The sequence below is a fragment of the Ascaphus truei genome, chromosome 21, assembly GCF_040206685.1.
Source record: "Ascaphus truei isolate aAscTru1 chromosome 21, aAscTru1.hap1, whole genome shotgun sequence".
NCBI lineage: Eukaryota > Metazoa > Chordata > Amphibia > Anura > Ascaphidae > Ascaphus > Ascaphus truei.
In genome coordinates, this window is record NC_134503.1 from 18269762 (window position 1) to 18297191 (window position 27430).

At 44.2% G+C, this 27430-nt stretch overlaps 1 protein-coding gene across 1 annotated transcript; it reads right to left on the reverse strand.

The window, feature by feature from the left end:
* LOC142472274 (LIM domain transcription factor LMO4-A) lies at positions 1 to 26852 on the reverse strand. The gene is made up of 5 exons (XM_075579240.1): positions 26617 to 26852; positions 14319 to 14575; positions 6049 to 6145; positions 5244 to 5414; positions 1 to 3748 (listed from the first exon to the last, which is right to left on the reverse strand). Exons 2-5 carry the CDS (start codon positions 14555 to 14557, stop codon positions 3740 to 3742), a joined length of 516 nt encoding a protein of 171 aa, XP_075435355.1. The 5' UTR covers positions 14558 to 14575; positions 26617 to 26852; the 3' UTR covers positions 1 to 3739.
* Between the last annotated feature and the right edge of the window lie 578 nt (positions 26853 to 27430).

The following is a 27430-nucleotide window of genomic DNA, read 5'->3' on the forward strand; positions in this document are numbered from 1 at the left end:
TTGTCATGGAAACCTGGGTTTTATTATTCAATATAAGATCAAAATGGGAAAGGGAAAAAAAGTGCAATTTATAGCTCATTTTTTTGTTACAAAACTGGTTTTATGCCCCAGGACTGAAGCTACACACCAGGGAAAAACAAAACAAAAAAATAAACACAATAGGAATTTCTACAATAAAAAGCACAATACCTTTGTCTTTTAAAATATTTACAATTGTTAAGCCTTCTTTTTGCATATACAGTAGGCCTTGGAGGGTGCAGTCATGAACAGATGTAGAGTAAAAATACAGAAATAAAATCACAATTACAGAAAGATTAGCACAAATATTGAAACGTCAGTTCAATAAGGTTCGTTAACCCCTCTGGTAAGGAAAAGGTTAAAGTAGCACTGCCAATGGTGCAGGTTGGGTGTGCAAATGTAGACGCTTCAACGCACAGAGATACATGTACACATCCAGGTACGCGTCTCGGTGCCAAACCCCTTCGGTTCTACATGGCAAAAAAACACTTTCTACAGGTTTTTATTCGAACATGGCGAGAAGTTGCAAACCGTTTATTCCCATTGAAGTAAATGAAAGTTAGACGGTCGTTAACCGGGTCTCAGATTCTCACTTTAACGCAATAGCGGCCTCGGGTCAAACGCACGGCAGCGGATCTCCGCCCTGCTTATGATATAAATGGTGGCAGGATAGGGCGCCGACACGCTAGATCGGAGCAGAATGAATGCCGCCCTTTGCTGCTCAGCAATATCCAATATGGGCCACCAGTTAGGAGCCAGTCGTGGAGCGGTTCCAGAACGTTTTTCTGAATGCAAATGTAAATCAGTGGCTCCCTACAAAGGAAGCAGTTTATTTTCACCATATGGGGAACCTCGGTAAGAAAACATTAAAAAACAGCCGGTATAATGGCTTTAATCACCTAATTACATAGGACAAGGCCTACTTGTAGCAAAGGGGGTAAACCTCTTTGCTTCTTGATCACGCATGTAATTTAGCGCCGATTTTGTCAGTCTCACTTGATTATTTTTTTATTTTTTTTAACAGCCGCCATCCCTTGATTTTTTTTTTTGGCCAACTCCAAACTTCACCGATTTCTGGGCACAGAGATGAACATCTGAATTCAACGAGAATGGGAATCGATACTGGGATCCTGCTCAAGTAGCCCAACTTCTCCACTTAAAAAAAGGTGCAATCCCACTTACATTAAAACTGCAATAATGCAACACCTTTATAGATTAATTCCTGTCAGATTACAAGACAGGCCTCAGTGGCATTGAAGAGGTTAAATATTGGGGAGAAGCAATAACCGTATGCAGTCATACTCCGAATAGCTGTATATTGTAGTCCATATATTTAAATCAATTACTTTCTAGTGACCAGTGTTTGTGTGATGAGTTCCTATTTGTCATAGGGTCTGATACCTCTTAATAAACTTTTTAAACACATCAGTTCTTTCTATGTGCAATATTTGCAAGCCAAATCAGTCCCTGCCAATCACTTGCAAACTATATAAAACGGAAAAATGTGCACAATAAAAGAAGGAGCAGGGACTGAGGCAAGAGAAGTACCACACCGCTCATGATCCAGACACGGCTTTGGCATTATGGGTTTGATCTTAACAGGCTTTCAGGTGATTGGGTAAAGATATGGGGGGGGGGGGGAGAGAGGGGGGAGAAGAGCGGTAAGCTATGTTTGAGTGACGTTGGGGAGACATCCAGTAGTCACTAGGTGAAGACAGTACCTACAAGTTAGTCTAGTTGGTTATGTCACAATGTGTGTGGCTGTGCTGAGTGAGACCATTATCCCATGCAGTAGAACAGTATCCCCAATAGAACCTTAATTAGCCACTCCAGCTTAGCTCTAAAGAGGGTATAAAGGGGTGAGGCGCATATAGTGACGTGACCATGTAACTTGAATTAAGTTGTGGTCTGACTGCTTCCAATATCTATATGTGGTGTTAAGCGGTTTGGTAGTGACCCGTGGTAATGGGAAAGGGGGTTTAGATGGAAATGCAACAGGGCCCTGGTCATGTAAGGCAGCAGCTCTAAGTTATTCACTCAATTCATTTCTGTCCCATGCTCAGGGTCTTATTCCAGCTGCAACCATTATTTATTACTTTGCAATAATCAAGAGTGTTCCCATCAGCCTTTCCCAGAATTTAAATGCAATTAACCTTTGCCCCATAAAGTCATTCAGGACGGATTTGGCCATGATCCTCCTCATTTGTCAACCCTGATCCCTTGAAAATACTAGCTGGCACGGTTTGCATTGCGAGTGAAAGCACTGTTTCCCAACACCTCTGTCATTAACTGTTATTGCATTTAACGGTTTGCCTAATTTCATCATTCAAGACACACTGAATAGCTTCGGTCACACAGGCCATAGGCGTAACCGAACAGAACACATTATCTAACAAAGATGGAATGGATATTGCACTCTATTCAGTTAACTTCTTCCCTGATGCATTTTGCAGCCTTAGGCTGCGTCCCCGCTAGCGCTGAGCGGGCAGCGCTCACTCACATCTATATATGCAAGTCTCCGATCATGGTGCACACGGGCACATGCTCACCCGCACTCAGATAAACAAAAATGTACACTTTCCCACGCGCTCAACTACCCGCAATGCCCCCCCCCTCCCCCCCGCGTAAATGAAGGACACCCAGTGCTGAGCGCCAGCAGGGGCTCAGCCTTAGGCTACGCTTATAGTGCCAGCGACGGTCGCTGGAAAATCAAAGAGATGACTTCCAGCGATCGCGACCAATCCGTTGCTCCGCGCTTAGTATAAGCGCACCCGACGGCAGAAATGCATTTGTTTTGCCGTGACGTCGCACCTCTGTCGCCGACACTATAAGCGCAGCCTTATACTGTACACAACTTGAGTAATGCAGCAAGAAAAGTTATTACTGTCCATCCAATTGCATTATTTGGCCCTCAGAACATGTACTGTATGCACCAGGATATTGCTCATTTCTGATTCAGAACTTGGGGCGAGTGAAATATTTGGGCACAAATTGAATGGATCATTTCTTAATTTTGAAAGAGCCACTAAAATGGCAAACATCTGCTAAACCTGTCTCAATTCTGGACATAACTGCACACTTAAGAGACTTTCACAAAATGTACGTGAAAGTGTATAAATGTACACACAGGCTACATATATACATTTCAACTAAGTAAGACTGCAACTTTAATCCCTTTAAACTGTGAGGCATTCCTCAATAGTAAAGTACAGTGAACCCTTTCCCTGCCAGAATAGTTCTGCAGATCAACATGCTGGAGTCTCCACATGGCAGAGTGGTTTAGTTTCAGAGAGCAACATAAATAGCTAAAGATCCAATATTCTTCATCCAGGAAAAGCCAGCTTGGCAGCCCAGCGTTGTGATGTCACAGGAAGTGATGTGCAAGGTTGGAGAGTGGACATCCTATACCATGTACAGAGGGAGTCCTGTTCTCTGCCACTCCCAATCCAAATGATTCTTCAACCTGCAGTCCAACAAGGTAGTTCCCAAAAAGTTCAAGATCCTCCGTGGATTTTGAAACACAGCTTAGATGTTCATGGTAGATGCTAGGTGGGCACAGGCACCTGATGTGGAAACCAAGCATGGAGGAAAAAAAAAAAATACAGATGGAAAAAAGGAGGAGAAAATATATTTATATTTATATATAGGTATTTATATATGCCAACAATGTGACTCCAAGGTAATATTAACAGAAGGCACAAATGATTGAAGTTGCTCTCTCTTAGCAAACCTGTTGGGGACAAAGGGAAAAACAAATGTAAACAATGCAGTTTATTTTTTATTATAAAATCAGAATCGTAATAGATTGTCAGTTACACATTTTTCTGTGCTGCTCATTACACACCCCACTTCCTCCCACATTTGAATCACACCCCACTTCCTCCCAGGTTTGAATCAAGGGGGTCTCCCAGAGGCACCGCGGTTCCCAACATTCCATTTGGAATTTCCCCTTCTAGGAATTCTTGTCCGGAAGAAAACAATATGGCCCCTGGGTAAGCCTCACTCTGCCGACCAAAAGAAAGCCGTGACATCGTGAAGCGGCATTATAGCTTCCGATTGGGTGACCCCCGAAGCCAACTGTTTGCCCCACAAGTACTAGCAAAGGTCAAACAATGAATCTCGGCAATGGGGGGGGGGGGGGAAATCCCCAAATTTAGTTATCTGGTTCAGTTCTAAACTATCAACCAACTATCAACCCTAGTTCATAGAAGATAAACACTATTTCGGTGGGGATTGCTGCTTTAAAGATAGGTAAACCAACGCCTCATGATTTAATTGGTCATTTTTAGTTTAGTATCTGCTCTTCCCCTAGAAAACGAGCCACATGACTACGTGTCTGCTACGGCTCAGCAGCCTCTGGCACCCCAGGGCCAGTGCTGTACAAGGCACATCATTAGGGCATTTTAAAGGTTACTGTAAAAGCTCGGGAATCTTATTCACCCTTTTCTTAACACTACACAGTCCAACTTGGGACTAAATTCATCTACGATGTTTAATAGGTCAAAATGAGGTAAAAGATACATTCAAGGGAAACAAACAAGCCATGTATAATTAGTCATATTTATTTCGGGTCTCTGGAGCGGGAAATGGCATGTTTCAGCGTTTAACCCCCTGCTACCCAACCACATAATCAAAACCAAAAAAAGCAGTCAAATTAAAAATGGCGTAGGGGGAACTGCTCATTTTCATTCTCACAGGGGCTCTGGAACTGCCTGATAGACAACCTTATTTGCTTCTCCCAATTAAAAATGAGCCATATTTATGAACATGCTCCTATTAAGGAATAGGGGCATAATAACTAGATTAATAGTAAAACTAGTCAATAGTAAATTTGTTTTTAAAAGACCCAATTGCCTATTTTAGACTAAACATCTAAGTTGCACTTATGTACAGTCCTACCTAGAGCCAAGGTGAGCTATGCACCCATGTTAATACAAAGAGCAAAGGTTTTTGATGTTCCATCTGACGCAGAGGCCAGAATATACAAGTGTACTTCTGATATTTCTATTATCATAAACATCTTAAATAAATAAGGCGCGTTTGTGCAAATCTAGCAGAAGCAGATGCCAGAAGAATTAGGTCAGTAATCTCATCCTACTACTACCAATGTCAAGATGACATCACAAATCAAAAATGGCTGCCGTCTTGACATCCAAAGCGTATAGCTTTCCTTTTACATCAAAATAGATAGGACATTGGATTTGTAGACCCACGTGGATACTCACTTTCTGGTCAGGCAGCATAGGGCTGCTTTGGAGGGGGTTGTTCTGGAGGGGGTTTAAGTGGCCGTTCAGGAGACCTGTGGGCCGGTCATGTTCACAGAAGATGGTGCCATTGACGTAGTGAAACCTGTCGCCTGGTACCAGTCTGTTCCTGCATGTGGCACATGTGAAACACTGAGGGGGAAAAACTGGGTTTAATGAACACACCCAACAGCAGAATGAACATAATACAGAATTGGGTAATGGATTCCAGCGCGGGGAACTACACCAGCACCTTACCCAGCAGGAATATGGTCACATCGTTTTCCCATCCTCCCATTGAACCTACAAGATCAGAGCGCCAGCAATGTGCAGTCCTAACACAACCCAATAGGTGACGGCATGAAAAGGCACTATATAAATACAAGGTAATCGCAGACCCGAGTCGGATCCCAAACTTGGGAGACTTCACTGTTGATGCTCTGCTTGCAAGTTAATTACGTTTTTAACTTTCCTTGTTGAAAAGTTCTATCCTATTGGATGTGTGTGTTTCCAACCCAATCATTGGAGAGTTTAATTATTTTATTGATTATAATTTTTTTAATTTTTTTTATAAACTAGCTTTATATTCTTATCTGGTACCTTGCACTGAAGCACATTTTGCTTTTTATTTACAGACTAGAAGATGGGTATACAAAATCAAGATTTGTCACACAATTATGAACTGGAATCACCTAGCAGTGTTAGAGGTGCTGCCTAATGAACATTACAAGATTATATCCAAGACCACTGGTAACATGCCCTGCTTGGTCGGTCTACCAGGTCTTACCTTCAGGTGGTACACACTGCCTTGTGCCCTCATCACCATTTCGCTGGCAGGGATGGACTGTCCGCATGCACTGCAGGCCCCGCTGCTCCCAAACAACCTGCCGAGAGAACACAGAGCACAAGGATGTTTAAAGGACAGCTGCGGGAACATCTATACAGCTCGAGCTTGTTCATAATGAATGCCACATGGATAGTTTTGGAAATGGCGGGTTACCCATGCCACAGGTGCTTTCTAGAGGTGCAGAGTGCTTCTCCCCCACATGCACTTTGTGGCAGTGCTTTCTTGCAACAGTAAGGTGGGGGAGAGGGCGGGGTCCAGAGGGTTAAAAGTGTAGTTTACAACCTGGTCATGAGGGACTAGGGTGCTATAAAGATCATGCAAGTCAGAGTTCCAGTATCTGAATGTCTTGTGTAGCGCATACAGAGAGCCCTACTCCCATGCGCTTGTTAAAAACTTCAAAAAGGTGACGCGAAGTATCAAGCGGGGTTCGGAAAGGCGATGTCAAAGAGCCAGGTCAAGAGCCATTTTCTGAAAGTAGGATGGTCCGATATGGGGCGGGCATTCCATGCACTGGCTCCCTGTACCGAAGGGCCACAGCCAGCTCGTCTAGTGCGATTCAATCTGGGGACATTTATACGTTGAAGGTTTTGGGATCGTAGATGGGTCTGTGGAAATTAAATTTAATGTGAAGGTAGAGGGGTCCTGTGTCATGGAGTGCCCACTGCACCATAGTGAGGAGTGACAAAGTATCACAAACTTGTACCTTTTACTAGAGTCGGGCAACAAAACTATTCATGTTACTACAAAGATGCACCATATTTATAAATCGCTATACATTTGTTTAATCGGGGGGAAAAAAAAAAAGTTAAAAACTAAAGATCTGCCACATGACGTACTACAAGTTAAAAGGTACTTTTAAATAAGTTATATTTGGAACCATTTACTACGGCTCATCACCGAGCAGAGATGGAGATTCAAGGATGGTGCTGGAACCCTTCATACATTGGTGGATCTGCCTTCTAGGAGGCTGCTGCGTCTTAATATGGACAGTTCCATTATGATCATATTACTATTATAAAATCGGTATAGTGGTCAACTACCTTCCGGAGAAAGAATGTTGCAACTAAGCCAATGCTGCAGTGATCAGGGAACTTTTACAAAGCCGGAAACGATCCGTTGTGATCAATAGTATTGCTCAGCAGCAAAATAGCTAGAGGGTTTTCAACGTGATCAAGAATTAAAAGTGAAACCTATTGTGGTATTAGATTGACAAATGCTATTGATTAATTTAGTAGGATTCCACCACAACCTAACCTCACTGCCCCTGTGGTCTGTAGCACCAATGACCCAACTAGAATGACCCCCGGCCTGGATTTCAGCTCTGAAAGTCTGCAACAGGAAGGGAGGTAAATATACACTCAGAATTAGTCATTAAAGCTGCAAGCACAAATATAGCCGACTCTTCACCGGCTGCGGTAACGCAACCTGACCCGGTGTCAGAGGATCAACGCCACGGGGGTCCGATGCGGAAATCATGGGCCCTGCAGCATTGTCGTGGCCATCTCCATCTCCGGAGCCGGAAGCTTGGTTTTTTTCAGCCACTCCGGAGACTGCGAGTCTGGCTACATCTGTATACGCATGCGAAATAAAGATACAAAGCGCGCACAGACGCGGTCCTTAAATGGCGTTTCCATTTATATAAGCCAAAGACTCGAGACGGGTCCGAGCCAGAGACAGACACCACTTAAATGGGACCACCATTTAAAGATGACCAAACGCGTGCTTCCTAACCATTTCGTATGCCAAGCTGGAACCTCTCTCTGCAGCCGAGCCAGCACTACATACAGCTCGAGCAGGGCCGCTTTATACATTAGGCCGACTAGGCACAGTGCCTGGGGCCTACGAACCTTTTAGGGCCTACTATATTTCACATGAAAAAATACCTAAACAAAATAAATAAAATCACAAAAGAGAAAACAGCTCATTTTAATTTAAAATGCCTTCGAAGTATCGAAACCTTTAAATATCGCTAGTATCGAAAGAAACAAGCAAACGATGAAAATAGCATAAAAGAGAGTAAAAATATCGGACACACAGGCCTCTAGAAATAAAAGTGCCGAGGGCCTACGCAGGTCTTAAAAACAGCCCTGAGCACGAGTGCTTCTTTCATAGCTCCGTATTTAACTGTACACATACAAACCTTAACATCTTTATTGTAACAGTTAGAACTTCTATATATTTACACACACTTTTATACATTAGGCACTGCACCTTTAACACATTACACCTATAGCAATAACTGGGCCACAGTTTAGCAAACAGATGTGTGAGAGTCGGGGGGGGGGGGGGGGTATGGAGAAAGAATGAAATTTACACAGAAGCTTCCCGAATCCCCTTCTCGCTTTAACGAAAGAAAAAAAAAAATCTTCAATTAAATGAGCTGCTCTTTTTATTAAATTTTTTTTCCTCCGTCTCCTTGAAAAGCTCGTCTGAATCGGCCGTGTAATTGATGTGAGTTTGCCTTTAATATCCTGTTCCCTGGCTCTTTGACACAATCCCAGTGCAACCGCCAAACTGTCGTCCAATCTAATAAAAAGGGCCCCCGTAATGAATTTTTCGATCTTAATTTAAACAGTAATTTCAGCGAGGAAAGGAGGGCGGGCCGGACAAGAAAGCCCTGTTATTCCCCCCCCCCCCCCCCTTCTTTTAAATTGGTCTTTCAGGAGAGAAAAGAGGGAGTGGGGGATGGTACGGGGTGTCCAGTAAAAGCACAGCCCTATTACAGGACAGTCAGGAGACGGGCTTCCAGAAACCAAGAGATTTCACAGAGTAATATGGACTTGGTTTCGTCCACACGTCCAGTAATTGTTCAATTAGCAGAGCATTTTCAGGGTGCTGTCCTGTGCCCTCCCTGTGTATGACACCCCCAATTCCTACAATGTGCCCTCTATAGGGTTACTCCATACACAGATTGCAATTTGAGTTTGTGCCCTAGTGCCCAGATTGGCACCACAGGTTAATTAATAACCACTTATATGGGATATACCCAGCTATTACAGATACAGGAAGGGCACCGCGTAAGGGGGTCGGAGGGATTTTAGATACAGGAAGGGCACAGCGTAAGAGGGGGAGGGTATATCAGATACAGGGAGGGCAGAGCATAGGAGGGGGGTATATCAGACACAGGGAGGGCACAGTGTAGGAGGGGGTATATCATACAGGGAGGGCAGAGCATAGGAGGGGCATGTCAGATACAGGGAGGGCAGAGTATAGGGGGGTATATTATAGGGCACTGTAGGCAATGTCTATAATATATCCTCCTACACGTCCTCCCTACTTATGATATATAGCTTCCTTCAACAGTGCCCGTGTCCTCCTTATGCAAGAAATACAAACATATCCCGATCTACAGGAAAAAACACAAACTTTCTAAATTTGAGCTCTACGCTACGTAGCTCGGTTCTCCCTCATCGCTTTTCTATTGGGGGAGTTTGCTAGGGTGTGCGATAAGCCTCCCATTGAGATGCGCATGAGGGACATCAGGCCAGGGGCCCTTCCGTTCAAATAACCAGGGGGACAGAGTCACGACCATGTGACTGTTACTAGAGCATATCCCATGGTCACGATCCCAGAAGTCTGGAGGGCACTTGGGTGCTGGTGGACAGCCAAAGGGGAAAAAGTTGCATTCAACTGGTGTAGGAATTAAAGGTCCAATTTATAGTTCTGCTTGTGCAGGAGTGTCCAACTCGTGTCTTCAAGGGCCACCAACAGATCAGGTTAAGGATATCCCTTCTTCAGCACAGGCGGCTCAATAACTGAGTCACCTGTGTTCAAACAGGTGTATCCTTAAAGCCTGACCTGCTGGTGGCCCTTGAGGACGAGTTGGACACTCCTGCACTGGGGAAATGTAGATTCACACTAGGTTTTAATATATCTTTAATGGACCCGCATGAGTTCTTTACAGACGTCAATTTACTGCACAAGAGCCGCCGATAACCGACAGGTCTCGTCAAAGTATAATAGTCTATTAAGACGCTTCTGAGTCAGGGAAGTTTTAAAGCTCCACCCAGGCAATGAATGGGTTAAAATGTATGTATGCTGCCATCTTCTGTGGTTAGGATAGGCTGAAAACGGAGAAGCCGTTCTAAGTAATGTATAACAGGAGCCGTTCTAAGTAATGTACAACAATGTCATGAGGCGCTACACTCCCGAGGTTTCACCATGTTATAAAACAATCTACGGTATGTTATGTGGCTGTGGTGATTTAACACAAAGCCCTGTGTGCTCTAGAGGCCGGCAAAGCCGAGCCTTCACTCTGACGCCTCTGGCAGAGGAGGTGTTAACCATCTTAAAACAAGGACAACTGCAATTGTCCAAGACGGCAGCGTTACAAGGCTGAGCGGTCTCGTTTTACGGAAAGAAGCTACATAGCGCTGCAGCTACACATGCTTGTGATTACCATTAACCCTTTCACTGCCAAGAGCCCAGCTGGGGGAAGGCAACGGGATACAAGGTTTACAGACGCTCGAAGCCACGCGTTGCCGGACCTCTCCGGCAGCAACGGGGTTAATAAATCTAGCGGGTAGACAGAAGGGTCTAGTAACGTAGGAGGGCTCCGATCCCCAAATCTCTCCCCCCCCTCCCCCGGTGAGGTACAGAATTTAACTTAATAGAAAATAACAGGGACTTAATTGATGCCATATGTTTCAATAAAGCCAACAGGGAACTTCACCTGCCAAGGGGGGAGCTGTATTAATATCCAAAAGACGCTTTGTGTTGATGCGACTAAGCCAGGGGGAAGCTGTTAACCCCTCTGCTCTCGGAGGGGGCATAGCCAGGTCCACTGGAGCTGCATTCAAATAGCCCATCCAGCACGCAACACTGTCATGCTGCTCCGTGACTTGGACCCTTTGCCGTCAGAGGAGGCTGGCCACACCGGCAGCAATGGTATTCCTGTTAACCACACGCGTTTGGATATATACATTGATTTATATACCCTTTTCTATATACCCCCACCAAACCCCGGCAATGCACCCAGGGCTTACACCCGAGCGGTCAGCTGAACGCCGGCAGCTCAGACGTCTCCGTTACTCCAGCCTGGATTGGTGCCAGAGCCTGGAACAATTTGTCACCGGCCTACGCACTGGAAGCGGGAGGAACAGAGGCGAGGAAGGCCAGAAAACGCACGTTTCATGCTGCAATTAAGTGAAACCGCAGGCAACGGCTCACAACCCAAAGTAAACAGCCCGAAGGCGGCAGGCGGCGTGTTCATACCTCACTGGTATTAGAGAATTTCTAATTATATGGGGTGATCTGCCAGGGTGCACTGCAAACTCTTCGACAGAGGCTGTGTGACAGAGAACAAGCTAGCTTCTCGGTGTAAGAAAAGGCCTCTATACACAATGGCGAGCGGTTAACGCAGTAATTCCCACCTCAAGTTAACGCACGTGGAAAAAACATGCTAACTTACTCTCCAAAACGAAAAATCCAGCACTGGAAGCAGTCGTCCCTGAAATACTTACAGGTGTTTGAGGAAAACAAAAATGGCCGTCCACACTCTCGCAGGTTCCGCAGGACAAGAGAAAGCTGCAACAGTTTGCAGTTTCCTACTGGAGAGCCATTTAAATCCCCTCATGAAACCGTGACTACACCTGTAATTATCTAGGAAACCAGGGGTTGCCCGGAGCTGAAAGAAGCACGTTTTAGTGCCGGAGGAAGCCCCCCAGTTTCAAAGCTGTAATAAAGAAAAACTTAAGCGGGATTGCGGCAATATATCTTGGTGAGCAGTATTCGGATTAGATTTCCCTTCACCCTCCCAAACCTCACAACTTTCCTCTGTTCTTCATTACAGCAGTGACTAAAAGGGATGGGGAGTGACTACACATTCTTTCATCACATATCAAGATGTTGGTCTGGCCTAACATCGGCCATCTTGGAGCGAGCGAGCGAGCAGATTGTGCGTTAATGAGGAGCGTGCACCCGTGGACTGCGAAAATAAAAAAAAAAAACGCACAACTTTTACTGGCTAACAATAGAAACTCTTAAACGCTCACCAAGATCTCATCCATTCTATCCGTAAGCAAGCGGCGCGCAGACTGGGAGGCGCGATATTAACTGTGGGGGACGCTGGGTTTACAGATGCCCCGTGGGCTTCCCGAAGGCACTTAAATTAAGTGCCGGAGAAGCGGCGAAGGCCTCTGTAAACCTCAACGTGGTTCAGCCGGCATCTGGAGACGCGTCGCCATGGCGACGTGACATCATGACACCCAGAACCACAGGAGGTAGGGAGCGCACGGAGAGCAGGACAGCCGGCAGGGGGCGGGGGGGAGGCGTGCAGGAGAAAAAAAAAAGATTGCGCTCCCCTGCGGTAGGCAATATGTGATATTACCCAGGCCCAATCCCCCCAAAACATTTACACCTCACTGCAAAGCTACGCACTGCAGCCACTTTCTCTACACTCCCCACTAACTGCACTTGGGTTTGATCCGTTTCATTATACGAAGCTGCCAATTTATAACAGAAGCTCTGATATGATTTCAATGGACCTGGTTGTAACCGCTACCAGCTCCACATTGCAAAGCCAGTGACCGCCCTCACCCTGAGACCCAAGGTCAAAGACTGAGGAGGTTTACTGGCTGTGCACTTTAACCCAGGCTGGGCTGAAAAAGCTGTCGAATACAGCAAGTTAAAAATGGACAAGAAGCAAAAAGGAGAGACTGCTCATTTGCATGTCACTACCCAGAATCCCTCTCAGCATACAATCCTTCCACTGCAACGATAATGGGGGGAGAGAGGGTTGCAGACCTGGCTGAGATGTGAATGTGCTCACCAGTGGTATTGTTATTTGCAAAAGACCACTTGGAACTTAACAAATAGTCATATTCTAACACAAAACACACTAACCGGGCATTGTTTGAAATGGAGCTGAAAGCTTCCCTGGCACAGGGCAGGTGACGACACCAAATGGAACAGAACCTACGAATACTTGTGATTCTTCATATGCTTTTAAAAACTATTTGTTGCACCAAGCTGCCTGCTGAACCCCTCCCCCCCCCCCCCACCCTGAGACAAAATACTACCTCTCATTTCATTTCCGTCCAAATTCACAGATGTAGAAATGCCTACTTAACATTTTGAGCCTGTGTATTAGGGTGGAGCTTCCCTTTAAAGGGTCAGGATTAACAAGTGGGAATCGGAAGTAACAAGCCCTGCTTAGGGCATTCCTTAATAATGAGTGTCTCAGCTGTCGACCAGCTGCCCTCTCCTTCCATGCCCTTTTGGACCCATCTGTCCTCCCTACCCACTAGCTTGCCAGCTCTGCCCGAGCATAGTCACGTATACCATGTGACTCTGCACAGGCCATAGGAACGTTATCTGCACTGGACCTAAAAATAGGACTAAGACCTAAAAAGTAGTCCTGCAATCCTTCAGTACAAAGGGAGACTGGTCCCCCTGGCAGCAAAAAGGGGTAAAAGGACAGACTGAGTAACCACTACTTTAGGCTACCCTGCTTCCACGTTTTTGTTACAGTAAATGATATCTGTGCCCCCTCCCACCAGTTTAAAGAGCCACAGACCACAAGACTGGAGAAAGTTCTAATAAAATCACAAGTGGGTTGGCTAGTTAACATTGGTGAAGTCTGGAGTCAGATCAAAAAGGGGGCTTGTGGTGAGCTCAGAGGGAGGACCGTTACATGTTTATCGCCTGATGCACTGCAAGCTCACCCAGAGGGGAGGTCTTTGGGAGTGTGGCGTTATGCACAGGTAGAAGGACAGAGCTCATATTGAACTTACCAGCATTACAGTGTTGTACACATAGGGGAAAATCCATGGAGGGAGGACGGGTGGCAATATTACTATATATGGATGTCACTGGGTACTTAAAGTGTGTCGTTACGCACTGTGTTTACATAACTAAGATACAACCACATCACACACTAGGTAGTGTGTACAAACGTACATACAATACCGTTACCACCATATTTTATTTCAACAGCGTTACACCGAGGCATCTCGAGTTTTCTAGGTAACCAGGTTGGGTTCCACACAAATCATTAAAGTCATGTTTGTGAGAATTAAATATATCCACCCCCTCAATCATACATGGGAAGCTGCCGGTAACCACTAGGAGTGAGAGAAGATGGTCACATTATGTTGTCTACCACTCAAGCTGTATGTAGGAGTGATGGTCACCAGGACACCTTCCCTGTCAACGCTCAGAAGACCGTGCCAATCTTTTAAACCCTTAACAGCAAGTCCCTGGCCTCTCACCGTATGTAGTCGTTCCGGCACAGGATCATGCCACTCTTGGTATAGCAGGAGGTGCCAATTTCACCCAGCTGGGCCTGGCAGCAGGAACATTTGAGGCAGCGGGTGTGCCAGTACCGGTCCATAGAGTACAGCAGGAAGCGGTCTGCGATCTTGCCCCCGCAGCCAGCGCAGGCCTTGGGAGGGGAGCCGTTGCTGCTGACCGCCGTGGTGGTGGATTCAGAGGTCCGGTTATTCACCATGGCAGATCCTGGAACGGTCTAGGACAGAAAGAAAAGGCAATGGGTCAGCTCCTTGCTGGGCAGATGCTAGACGTCCTATTCAGTATGCAAGAGGGACATTGGGACCGTGAGACAAAGGGCTATGTATTTAAATGGGCAAAACCACATTTAACACCTAATCTGCTTCCTCAGCAAGATTACATTTTTCCTCCAGTAACATTTTCACGTGTACTTTCTCAGGGTCTGTAATTCATCTGGTAATTATTGTTCTTTCCCCATAATCTCCTTAAACAAATGACGCCGCCGTTATTAGTTGAACACTAGAGAAAGTCTGGATGAACAATCTCCCGGCATATAGTGTGATCCCCGAAGAGATTAGGTGAAGAGTGTATAAATACGCCAAAGACTTTGGTTACCATGGAGAAGTTCATACTTTGAAGGTTCTAAAATACTTATACAAAAAAGGTGTTCATCACCTATATTCGCCTATAGGATATGCCACCACTATGTAAGGGATTGCTGCTTTAATGTGTTGGAGTTCAGCTGCTTTCGTATGAATGGGATTAACATCTTCAGCAAAGGGAAGGCCTTGTTTGACCCTCCTAAAAAGATCCTACAAGTTGTCTTAGGATCTCATTCAATTGTGCTATAGCTGCAATAAGGGGTCAACCTGCCCCCCCTTCCCCATCCTAAAATTACCTACATCTTTAGCAGTATCCTCAAATGATATTGAAAGGTAACAGAGGGGTGTCTGTTATAAACTAAAAGGGGGGGGGGGGGACGGCATTTCGATATTGGGACAGTTCCCACTGAAATCCCCAAATGTCCCGATGTCCATTTCTCCTGCAGCTTATAAAACTCGTTATGGCAACTGTGGGGCTAGCACCAACATTGTGGCCGTTTCTCGGGTTCTGGGTAGTTTGGAGAGTGGTCTTTTACTAGACTTGTAATAGGGGGCACCACTATGAATCTTGGGTGGGGTTTTATCCCACAAAATGTTTTTTTTCCCCCCTAGGGTAGAGTTTTTCCTCTATGGACATTTAATATGGCTGGGCATATGGGAAGGGTCTACTTTTTTTTTTATATAGTAAATAAAAATACCACATTGTGATCACATTCACGTCCCAGGCAGGTCTGCAACCCTGCCGTCCCCCATTATCTCTGCATACAGTGCTTCCACTGCAGCGAGGGATTCTGGGTAATGACATGCAAATGAGCAGTTTAATAAAACGTTTGATATATTTGTAGATAGGCAAACACCACTGAAACTCCTTGTTAATACCAGTTTTACATACCACATGCATCGGTAAAATACAATTTAATTACATTTTTATGCCTTGCTAAATCTAGGAAGACATTTGTCCCCCTCGGTCCCCCCCAGTGTGTTTCCAACATGTTTATACTACTGAAGCACTTTACAGAAACGCGTGGATGTAGGAGGGCAAGGAACATTATACAAGGTGTCCACACTAAGAGGCAAAGAATAAGCGCCTGCAATGGTCCAAGCCTCAGTGTGGACCCCCCGTATAACAGAAGTGTGACAAATGCAGGCTTAATGCACGTTCATATTCACAACTTTTCCTTTTAAATGCATGTTATAGCAGTCGGACTGAAATTTCCGTAACATGTGAAAACATTAAACCACGGATAGAATGATGCCCTACAGGACCTGTACAGAGCATATATGATTTATCAAGTTGTTTTTGTTTTTTTTTTTAATACAAAGGAGTATTGTCTTTACTGCGGTGTGATCAGTTGCTCCGGAAACTCAGTTTATTCAACACGCAACGGGTTAGTGTAGCCTATGTCTTCTTATCCAGCATTAACAAAGCTCATAGATTGTAAGCTCTTTGCAACAGAGACCCATTGTGCCCGAGACATGGAGATAGTGTGACACGTGGCTGACAACTGAATTCCAACAGGGGGCGTTGTACCCACTTTAAGAGCAACAGCGTTCGCACCGAAACGCAGGACCGTGAGAAGTTGGGTAACCATTAACACATCAGCTTACACTGCGTAGGGTAACGGGCTCTACAGATCAGAGAAGTTGTGACCGCCATCTCCTACAGGTGCCCAAACTGGGAGCGAGCCGGGACGGGTAGCCAATCAGAGAGGAGCGCTTCATGTCAGGAGCTCTCTCCTTACTGATTGGCTGCCAGCTGCATCATTGCTTAAAAGCCATTTTGTTTTCATTATGCAATTAAACATTGGCCACATCTAACGCCATAAATACTATGCACACCCTGTGAAGGTTTCTACTACATTTAAACTCCAATATGGATTGTAAAACAAAAAAACAAACTAATTATCTTCGTATGGAGGAGGCCTCTAAGGTTGTAACCAATGGATTTAAAAAGATTTAGCTACCCTTCAGCTGCTAATCCCCCAAACATGGCCTAAAAACCCCGTGCTACAACAGCTCAGACCGAGTCCTAGATGGGGCCGGCGCTGGGCCTATTCCTATCCAGTTTGTTACGAAACATAATAAGGTGATTGCAGCAGCCACTTTGCGTGTAATAAGCTATTTTCTAGTGCTTGAGCAGAGACCCCCAGGGATCTGCGTTAATCGCCACTCCTGCAGCTAGAAGAGCCTACTCACTGCTCCTAGCACAGGCTGAACGATTAACACTTCCCCTGCCACAGGGCTGCAGCAGACCAGTGTTTTGGTTTTTTTACATTTTTGACAAGACCAATTAAAATATAGCATTTTAATCTTTACTTTGGAAGTGATTTTTTTATTGCTACTGAAAACAAATCGTATATTTGTGGACCAATTTTTTTTATATGTAGTGTAGGACTTGCACTTATTATGGTTTACCTTGACGATTTGGTGTGCAGGCTTATGATGTTTTGGCCAAAATTGCCAACTAAAAAAACATATTTTATTATTATTAGCATTAGCATTATTATTTACACTGAAGCATCATTTCTTGTAATTATTACCATGTATGTTTTGTCATTTGGACGTAGCACTGGGCACCCCCTGTGTTTGCTGTATTCATGTGCCACAAAAGCCCAGTTGCACTCTATGTGGCATAACATATAGTCAAGATTAGGTGGGTGTGGGCGTTTGAGCTTGCTGGGTGTGTGAGATTATATATATATATATAATTATGATGGGTAAAAAAAGTGACAAACCCTCCACAGTAAAGCATAAAGCAACTGTAAATATTCCTGTATATTCATTTGCATGCAAATGAATATACAGGAATATTTACAGTTGCTTTATGCTTTACTGTGGAGGGTTTGTCACTTTTTTTACCCACGATAACCTTAATAAATGTGGTGATTACCTACTCTTTAATCTCATCTGAGCAAATGTCAGCGACCAACCTCACACTGATAATACCCATCAAGGTTGAAACATGTCTGTGAGTGGGTTTACTGACTTTGCATCTCCCAAGCCCTTGCTTGAAAGAAGCATGCATTGGCTAAGGGTTGCTCATGTAATGTGAGCATGAGATAAAAGGTGGCACTGTGTGCTCATTTGCATGTCATTTCCCAGAATCCCTTGCTGCAGTGGAAACACGCGCACACACACACACACGGGAACCATTACTTAACCCCTGCACTGCCAAAGATTATAGATGCCATCGAACTTTGCGATATATTTCAGCATTGCGGTAGTAGTGCAGGGCAGCTCCGCTGGTCCCTATATAAAAATGATAAACGTTCTGGTATTATCCCGATAATTCACTGCAGATTGCTTGCACAGCGTTTTGGGATTAGGGGGTTATATAAAATGGTTGCCGCGCTTTCGCCGGTTCAAATCCCTGGGCAGGTAAAAATAAATGCAGTCAAATATGATCTGCCGATTTGGAAATATTCAATCCCCCTGCAAGGAACGGTTTCACTTATTTGCATCTAGTAAAACGATACACTGGACGCAAACATATCAGCGGCATGTGTTTATCTGTTTGACGGATGGCACAGGGATTGCTTTACAAACAAAACAAAAATAACTATTTGCCTGGGGCTTTGGGGACTGTACTACAGCGCCCTCATCAAAAAAGACATTGGATAAATATTGTAAAAACCCTCTAAAGCATTTACCATGAAAATTTAAAGTTTATAAAATACAAAAATTAAAGTTGTGCGTCAGCTCTATTAAATCTATTATAGCAGCAAAAAGTGTGAACCCCCCCCCCAAAAAAAAAATCAGTTCTGTAGTATTATACAAATAAGGAGGGGAAAAGGGAGAATGTTGTATTGCTACTGTGATGTCATTGTGATGTCACCCAGCACTGCCGCCGAGCAGCATCTGCCGTCCGCGTTGCAGCAGGGACACGGCGCGACCGTCGCCAGCGGTATGAGCCGCTCCATAGGACTTTTACTTTGGTGGCGCCGCTACACACAACGCTGCACGTGTTTTGGGGTATAAATCACGGCCTTAAACCTGCGATAGAAATCAAAGGACGCTTTCAAAAACTTCTTAAGAATGGCATTAAGAGTTGAATAAAAACAGAAAAAAAGTCACTATTATCTAATGCTACAGAACAGATTAATTTAAATATATATATATGATGTCACATGTTTGATTTCTACAGCAGATCTTTCTACAGTTCAAGATCTTTAAAACATATTCCTGTTTGTGATCATTTGTTGCCATGTTTCCCAGCAGCTTGAGCTGCAAACTAACAATAGGAAATGTTACCTTAGTAATATAAGAATACATTGTAGCTGCTGAGTTACACTGACTGAAGGATTGATTGAAACTGCAAGGCGGCCATTATGTTAGTCACACAAACAGGATTTTTACAGCTTTCCAACAGGCGCACCAAACGATTGCCAGCTTAGAAAAAAAAAAATGTGGTATTGTGTACACACGAGAAAGTAGCATTGCTGTTTTAACCTTTGCCGTGCCAGGGGTACGACTGCACCCGTGTGCCACCAAACCGTCGGACATACGCATCACGTGACCGCTCCTGCAGCGATCACATGACATGCCCAGATGCCGGAAACTTAAGTGGAGCGGGTTACACTTCCACTGGGATCAGGCCACGTTGGAACGATCAGCCTGACCCGCATTCAGAAAATGGGCATCCATAACGTACAAGGGCACTGCTGGAGGTTAAAGAGGTCACAGTGCTTTGTACGCATTCGAGAAGGGACCACCACTTATTAGAACTGCTATTGTCCCTTTAGGTCAGGGGTGCCTGCCCAAAGGGCAATTACAGGTCAGGTTTTTAGGATATCCCTGCTTCAGCACAGGTGGCTGCACAAAGACAGCCACCGAACCACCTGAGCTGTCCTTTAAACCTGAGCTGTTGGTGGTCCATGAGGACTGGAGCTAGCCACTCCTGCTTTAGGTGCTCTTGTGATGTCCCACTGGATGTCCCCATACACTGGTGGCCCTTGTGACACAGTAGAAGTCCAATGATTTGCCCGTGATCTAGTGATCACATGACGCATGAAGGTCTGTGGCTCTGGTGAAACATGCATTAATACTCCTGCTGTGATAGACCGCAAGTGGAGGAGACAGGTTAGCGCTATTGCAGAGGGTGCCAGGGTGTTTAGTAATTAATCTCCATGTGCTTCAGCCTGGCTGTCTCACAAATGACATCACCAGTCAAACATTACATCCCAACTTTTTGTACAAGTTTGCATCTGCAGATCACACACCCAGCAGTGTTACTGAGAAGATGAACGGTCTCTGGGCTAGAGCTTCTGGGAACTATGGAACTGTGAACAGTTTCATGGAGTATTTAAAGCACAAGTGACTCTTCAAGAAGGGGTGGCCAATGCCAGTCCTCAAGGGCCACCAACAGGTCAGGCTAAGGATAACCCTGCGTCAGCATAGGTGGCTCAGAAGCAGGGATATCCTTAAAACCTAACCTGTTGGTGCCCCTTGAGTGGAATCGGCTAATCCTGTTTTAACCCATTAGATGTTTTAGTACCCAAGATGGCACCTTTAAATACAGGGAACTGCTACAGTAACAAGGATAGGTCTTAGCACCAAGCAATAAAATAAAGGGCCCTAATCCATTAGCTGTGAAGCTTTCTCCGCAGGTTTGAGATATGACTCCTATTCATTTGAATGGAGCTGAACACTTTCAGCACTGAGACGCTGCTTCCAAGCATATTCCATATGCGCATTGCATATATTCTTGGGAAATATGTGTATTTACATGGCAATGTCTTCTGCAATTTAATTTCGTTTTGGAAATATCTTAAATATCACAAAATTCTCCGTCAGCTCCAAAAAGTGCAAGAAAATATACACAAACGGGGGTCGGGACCTAGGGTCCAGAAACGTTAAAAACAAAGATGTACAAATTTCTCATTTTGATTGCTCTATATCCTAAACCGATATAGAAAAGGTTAACGTTATGCATTACTTCCAATAGGAGCCAATCAGGCCATTAATGAGATGCAGCTTCTCTCCAGCAACGAGGAGTGTGAACTTTCTCTAATTACCAGCCTGATTGAAAATTCACACCTGCAATTCCCAGGGCAGCCACAGTGTGTCGCTCATCAACATGCAAGTCAAAAAGGAAGATCAATTGCTGCAGTTCCACCAAGGCTGTGTGAACCGTTTTGCTGTGCTGTGTATTTATAGCGTATGTAAAATATACATACACAGACAAGATGTGATTAAACTAGATTAACATCAACCACAAAGTGCAGAACGAGCGGCTCAGTGAGTAAAGGCGCCGACGCTATAAACAATGACTGAGTTTGAATCGGGAGCCTGGCTCAATTCCCGAAATCAGTTCCTCGGGCACCAAAACCAGATCGTAAGCTCACCTGGGCAGGGACTGTGTCCGTAAGAATCCGATGTGCCGAGTACTGTGCGCTGTACCGTAATTGTGAAGCGCTTTGAGTCCCATTGGGAGAAGCGCGCTATACGAAATAAAATCATTAGTAATACAATGTTACCCCTTGGTGCTGCTGGAATGAGTTAAGATGCTCAATACCCATGATCGCGTCCTCAACGCCAATTAATCAGATTTTCACATTATCGTGCATCATATCCCTGGGCTTTCAGCAAGCCGGCTAAATCTCACATCAACAGCTGTGATAAACGTGCAAACTTTTAAGCGGTTTGAAACATGATGTACTGGCAGTTACGCAATGTGCAATTTATACAGCGCAGGACGAGCCTAGGCCGGATATATTAAGCGGCACGGCTGCGATGACAGCGTTAACCCCTGCGCTGCCAGGAGGCGGACAGCCAAGCTAATTGGTTTGCAACAGACCAAACGCTACAGATCTGAGAGGCTGTGGAAGGGAACATGATGTAAGACCGGCTACAGCTGGGCCAGACATTTTTATAGCATGTTTAGTACATAAAAAGCGGTTAACCTCTGCAAACAGAAATTGAAACAATCTGTATTCTACCAAAGTGCAGCTCCGCTCCCAGCTTCCCTGCAATAAAATAAAAAAACTAAATCAGGTCCAGATTTACTAAACGGTGTTAAGCCTCCGGTCGCTTCATTTATACAAAGACTACGCGCCATTTAGTAATTCGGAGCCCGGAGTCTTGCAACATCACCCAAGCCATATTTTACATCCATTACTTTATTTAAAGGGGAAAGCGCCATACTGCGCAAAAAAAACTCTGCGGACAGTTGCATCACCCTTAGTGCAAAGACAGTGTGATGTGAACACTATTTTCAGGGGTGCTCAGATACTTCTATTTATTCTACTCTATCGAGTAATTAGGAGGTCGCCCATAACCAAACATCAATTAGGATTGTCTGTTTACCTGCAGATGTCCGATCTGCAAATCTTACCTAGAAAGATTAGGTAAAGATGGTAAAAATAAAATAAAGAACATTAGACGTTACATCAATATTTGGAAATCTTTCAAATGTATTCAACTGCACCAAGTCTTTGCACCGTTTAGTGCCTCAATTTAACCACTTTGCTGCCAGCCGGCAGTTGACACCTTTTTAAAACAATCAATGGGGTGAAGGAGCAGCTCAGTGACTGGCACAGAATTTGAAGCAGGGCAACCTGGTTCAATTCCCGGTGTCGGCTCCTTGTGACCTTGGGCAAGTCACTTTATCTCCCTGTGCCTCAGGCACCAAAAACACAAGATTGTAAGCTCCACGGGGCAGGGACTGTCTGCAAAATGTCTCTGTAAAGCACTACGTAAAAACTAGCAGCGCTATACAAGAACATGCTATTATTACAATCAGACTGTGAGGCAATATATTTTAATGTGCTTATGGTATCAGCCTATTACACACAAAGCTGTTCTTCGTTCCATTTGGCCCCAAGTGGAACTGCACCTTTATTAGGCCAGTCTAATGCAGACCCTGCTGTTCGATCATGTCGGACTTGACCCCCCGCTCTCCCCACCTGACCGCATAAAGCGTTACATTTTCAGAACGAAACGCAGTCAGAGGGAAGAAGTAAAAAGAAAGGTAGTTAAAAAAAAAAGAACTGAAAAAAAAAAGCAGTAGATATATTTGTGGACCAATTAATGGAGAAGTGAAGACAGCTCGATGTGAAAGAATTTCAGGCAGTCCGCTACTTGTTGAAAGTTTTCCGATCCGCGAGAAAAGGGGGTGAGAGCGGAGAGCTAGTCCAAGAGAAAGTGCCACATAAGAGCAAAGCGTTCCTCCCCGAGGAGTGGAAATCCAAGCACTTAACACCAGAGGCTCGGCATCCTTTCTACACCGAGAAGTTTGAAAAGAATAATAAAAAAATAAGTCAGCTAGACCCTTAGTGCATGTGTATAATATATGTGTGTATAACACAAACACCATAAATGTGTGTATAATATACGGGCGTATAATGCACACCATAAAAATGCATCTGTGACAGATACAAGTGTATGTATAGAAATGCACTTGCGCGCATATATACGCATACAAGTGAGCGTCTGTGCATATATATGCATACAAGTGCTTATATATGTGCATGCGTATATGTAGGGACGTATGCGCTTGTAGACGTGCGCGTAGGGTTGTGTGTGCATGTATATATACACATACAAGTGTGTACAGTATGTATGCATATCAGAGTGGGGGTGTAAAGAAAAATATAAAGGCCTGTAAACAGCATAATAATGTCCATTAACATTAATATACTTTATTTCTCTGTACTCTGCAGTTTGCTGATCTCACTTAGAAACATAAGGTCAATTGGTTTATTTGAGGCACGACATGATTCCCGCGTTCAATACAACAGGATTATTTTTCACATTTATCAACTACAGTGTATTTCTATAGTTTGGCTTTTCTCAAAAACACACCGCTTTAAGGTAGTTTTTTTTTTTTTTTTGGTAAACAGGGACCAAACCAGTTCAATGCAGGTTTTGATACAAACATTTCTAGAGAGTGTTGTTCATTGTTAAAACACGGGTCAAGAGAACAGCCACCCAGATGTAGCGTCCGGGACATACACACCCATTCCCAGGGCTGATTTCTTGTTCTCTGCTCAGAGCAGTGTCCTGTAAGACCTACGCTTACTGTCTTCCCCATTTGGCTCTACTGCTCCTGGACTCTCTCACCACTCTCTGGTTTTCAGTCGCCTACAAATTGCCTCTTTACTCTTTGAAGAGCATGGAAACATTACACCCTCTAAGCAAATATACTCAAACAGCAATGCCTAATGCACATCTATTCATGCCCGTTTCCTATATACACGTCTCCTGGCATTAGATCGCAAGCTCTTCAGGAAAAAAAAGAAAAAAAGAGATTGCGTTTCTCAGCTGTTAAACTGCTAGATCGGTTTATCCCAGTAATAAATATAAAGATATATAAAACTTCCATGGATCATAACCCTCTGCTCTAACACTGCAAGGTTTATATTATCTGTGTTTCTACCCCAACGGTTTCAGCGCATGATAAACTGGAATATAGGACTTGAAACACTATTCTGCCATATTTAACATTTTTGATCGTTTTTTTTAAACAAAATGTAATTACGCCATCGCAAAGAAGTTAAAAACGACTTTATGTAATATTATATGTGCTATAGGGAAACAACTTTATTTTAATGCACCTTTGTCCCAGCGTACAGGTTGTGTTTATACAGGCGAGCGGGGCGCAAAAACGTGCATTTGTTGCAGATTTTCCCTATGTAACTGGTTACCCTAGAAAAAGTTTGTAACGCCGCAAAATAAAGCAAAAAAACGCTGCTGTATGATGCGAATACGTATGCATACGTTTAATATAAATATTTAACGCAACGCTGGAGAAGAGATGGGCTTCAATCAGATGAGTGGGACCAAAACGGTATCTAATATACGGTGTCAGGTTCGCTGTAAATTGAATATGGCTGCGTTTTTAGCCACTTCTTGGCTTAATCTGGACTTGACGGCACTCGCCCATTGATATGGCATTAAAATACTGACCGGGGCGCACTTGATCAGGACATGGAGAGCAGTTTAGAACGTTCCCATTGCAGAACAGATTTCCGTCTTGTGCCCGTGACCTTTATCAAGACATATTCTGCGATATATACTGTGTGTCTTTATGGTTATAGACCGAACATTGCAAACCCTCAGTCCCCGTCCCCAGTCATTAGGATCCTTAAAGAAAGGGAAGATTCCACAGGAGGAACGCAGTGTTAAAGTCACCGCCTTCGGAGGGTGTTAACCCACTTCAAAACACTGTGTTGGCTCTATTGTGACCTCAGGCAAGTAAGTCCCAATCTCCCCGTGCCTCAGGCACTCAAATTAGATTGTAAGCTCCACGGGACAGGGACTCAGCGCCTGCAAAATGATCTGTACAGCGCTGCATACACTGTCAGTGCTCTATCCGCAGAAAATGTATGAGATATAAAAATAGTGGAAACAGGTTCTATGCAACACTGAAGCATCCGCTTACCCGGGAAATCTTAAATGGGCTCCCAAAATGCAGACAAAGGGTTAATCGCCCGGTTTAACCCCTTGAGGTTAAGCACAAGGCATTGCGGTAGACCACAATATGAGATTTCTTTAGAAACTGGTTAGAGAAGTCTCGAGCGATCCCTGCAGTTCCCCCAATTCGCTGCTCACAGAGAACGCCAAGCAGATCCCTCTGGCAGCGAAGTGGTTAAAAAGATGAAGCCGACTGTCGTACGGGCAAGTGCAGTATACGCTGCTGAAGGTGTGCACAGTGCTGGTTTTCCCAGCAACACTAAACTCTGTGCCGTTTCTCTTTAAAAGGCAAAAACAACTTAGTTCTTATCTGCTACATTCCATCATACTACCCCTCCAGTGTATATACACCCCTCCAGTGTATATACACCCCTCCAGTGTATATACACCCCTCCAGTGTATATACACCCCTCCAGTGTATATACACCCCTCCAGTGTATATACACAAGGCTCGCCCCACCCACCCCTATCCCCATGCCATCTGCAAACTTCTGGGGGGTTGAAATACAATCATGGAAGACCCTTAACCCCTTAAATGCCAGATGTTGTGCAATGTGTCATTCAGATTACATTAGAAAAACCTAAACTTCTGCACTCGCCCTAGGGGGGAGCGGCGCCATCAGATAAGTTGGGCATTCAACGCAATATTGTTTGTAACTTCGTATGGAAAATACACAAATACGGTTAGCAATTTTGTGATGTGCACAACTTTCAATTCGGTCTGGTGTATGTATATCCTTCTACGTATAGATATATACAGTCACTTGTATGAACATATATACACATACGCAAACATTTGTGAATATGTTTACATATACACACAATTATAAGTGTATATATACAAAGCACATATGGATACCCACATATGTGCACAATTATACATAGATTCCTCAAGTTCCTTTAAAACCAATGCAAAATACATCAAGAAATAAGAGGACACTGCTGGAAAGAAGAGGTAAAGTGTTGGGAGAAGTGGAGAACTTTGCTAGGGCTCTCATACAATGAACAGGCTTTTGGTGATTTCATGGGCACAGCTGAACATACAGACGATCAGTTACACTTAACACAAAAAGCATGCAGGGATCTGAAAACAGATGCATGTGTATCCCCCAAAGCACTGACCACATGGAAACCCTGCTGCAAGTTTGCAGGTCAGGGGAAGGAGGGGGGGGGGGGGATCAAAACTGACAACTGGGGGGTTTCTCAGATCAGACTTGGATTGCATGTGGAAAATCAAAACCATACCCCCCCCCCCCTTTCTTACCCGAGTTCTTGCTCCTCCTGGGTTAATCTGTGGTCTCAGCAAACTGAAGAGACCAAGATCCAGTGGGATTGCACTGCAAGTCCTTGAAACAGACAGATTTCCCCCCCTGTGTGTGAGAGGAGCTTCCTGCAGCTCTCCCCCAGCAGGACCTGCTACAATGTAACACACACAGCGCTTTGTAATGGATCTGCTGCACAATCAACTCTACTATGCAAGCAGCTCCCAGGACAACGAGCGGCTTCTGTGCACACAAGTGTTGCTCACTTCCTTCTATAGCCGCGGTTGTGACATCACCAGGAGGCCCGCGCCACTTCCAATCAGCTGCCGAGGGGGGCGTGGTCAGTGTCAATAAGATAGATGGATATTTAAAGAGTTAAATGTCTCTTTCCTGCCCTCATCAGGGCTGTCTAAATATGTATAAAAACAGCATTCAGCCAGACTATTATTATTTACTAATATGAATATTATTATTTCAACTATGAACTAATATTTATAATAAGCACACACAGCTATTAACTATAACTTGTTAATTAATCTAACATAGAAAAATAATAATACATGACAATTATAGTCCTAATAATATTATTATTAATAAGAATGTATAAAATCAACATCAATAAAGAACATTGATGTTAATACTAATACATCGTAACATCATGTTAATACATTATCATCATTATTACAATTGCTACTATATATCTATTAATCGATTGTAAGATTGTATAAGAAAAAGTAGTCAGTGACACACACACACACACACACACACACACACACACACACACACACACACACACACACACACACACACACACAC

Coding starts and splice junctions, on each gene's coding strand:
- LOC142472274 (XM_075579240.1), bottom strand. CDS start 14,557: ATGGTGAATAACCGGACCTCTGAATCCACCACCACGGCGGTCAGCAGC. Junction 6,146..14,318: donor TGCCGGAACGACTACATACG/GTGAGAGGCCAG, acceptor TTCTCTCGGCAG/GTTGTTTGGGAGCAGCGGGG. Junction 5,415..6,048: donor GCAGTGTGTACCACCTGAAG/GTAAGACCTGGT, acceptor TTTCCCCCTCAG/TGTTTCACATGTGCCACATG.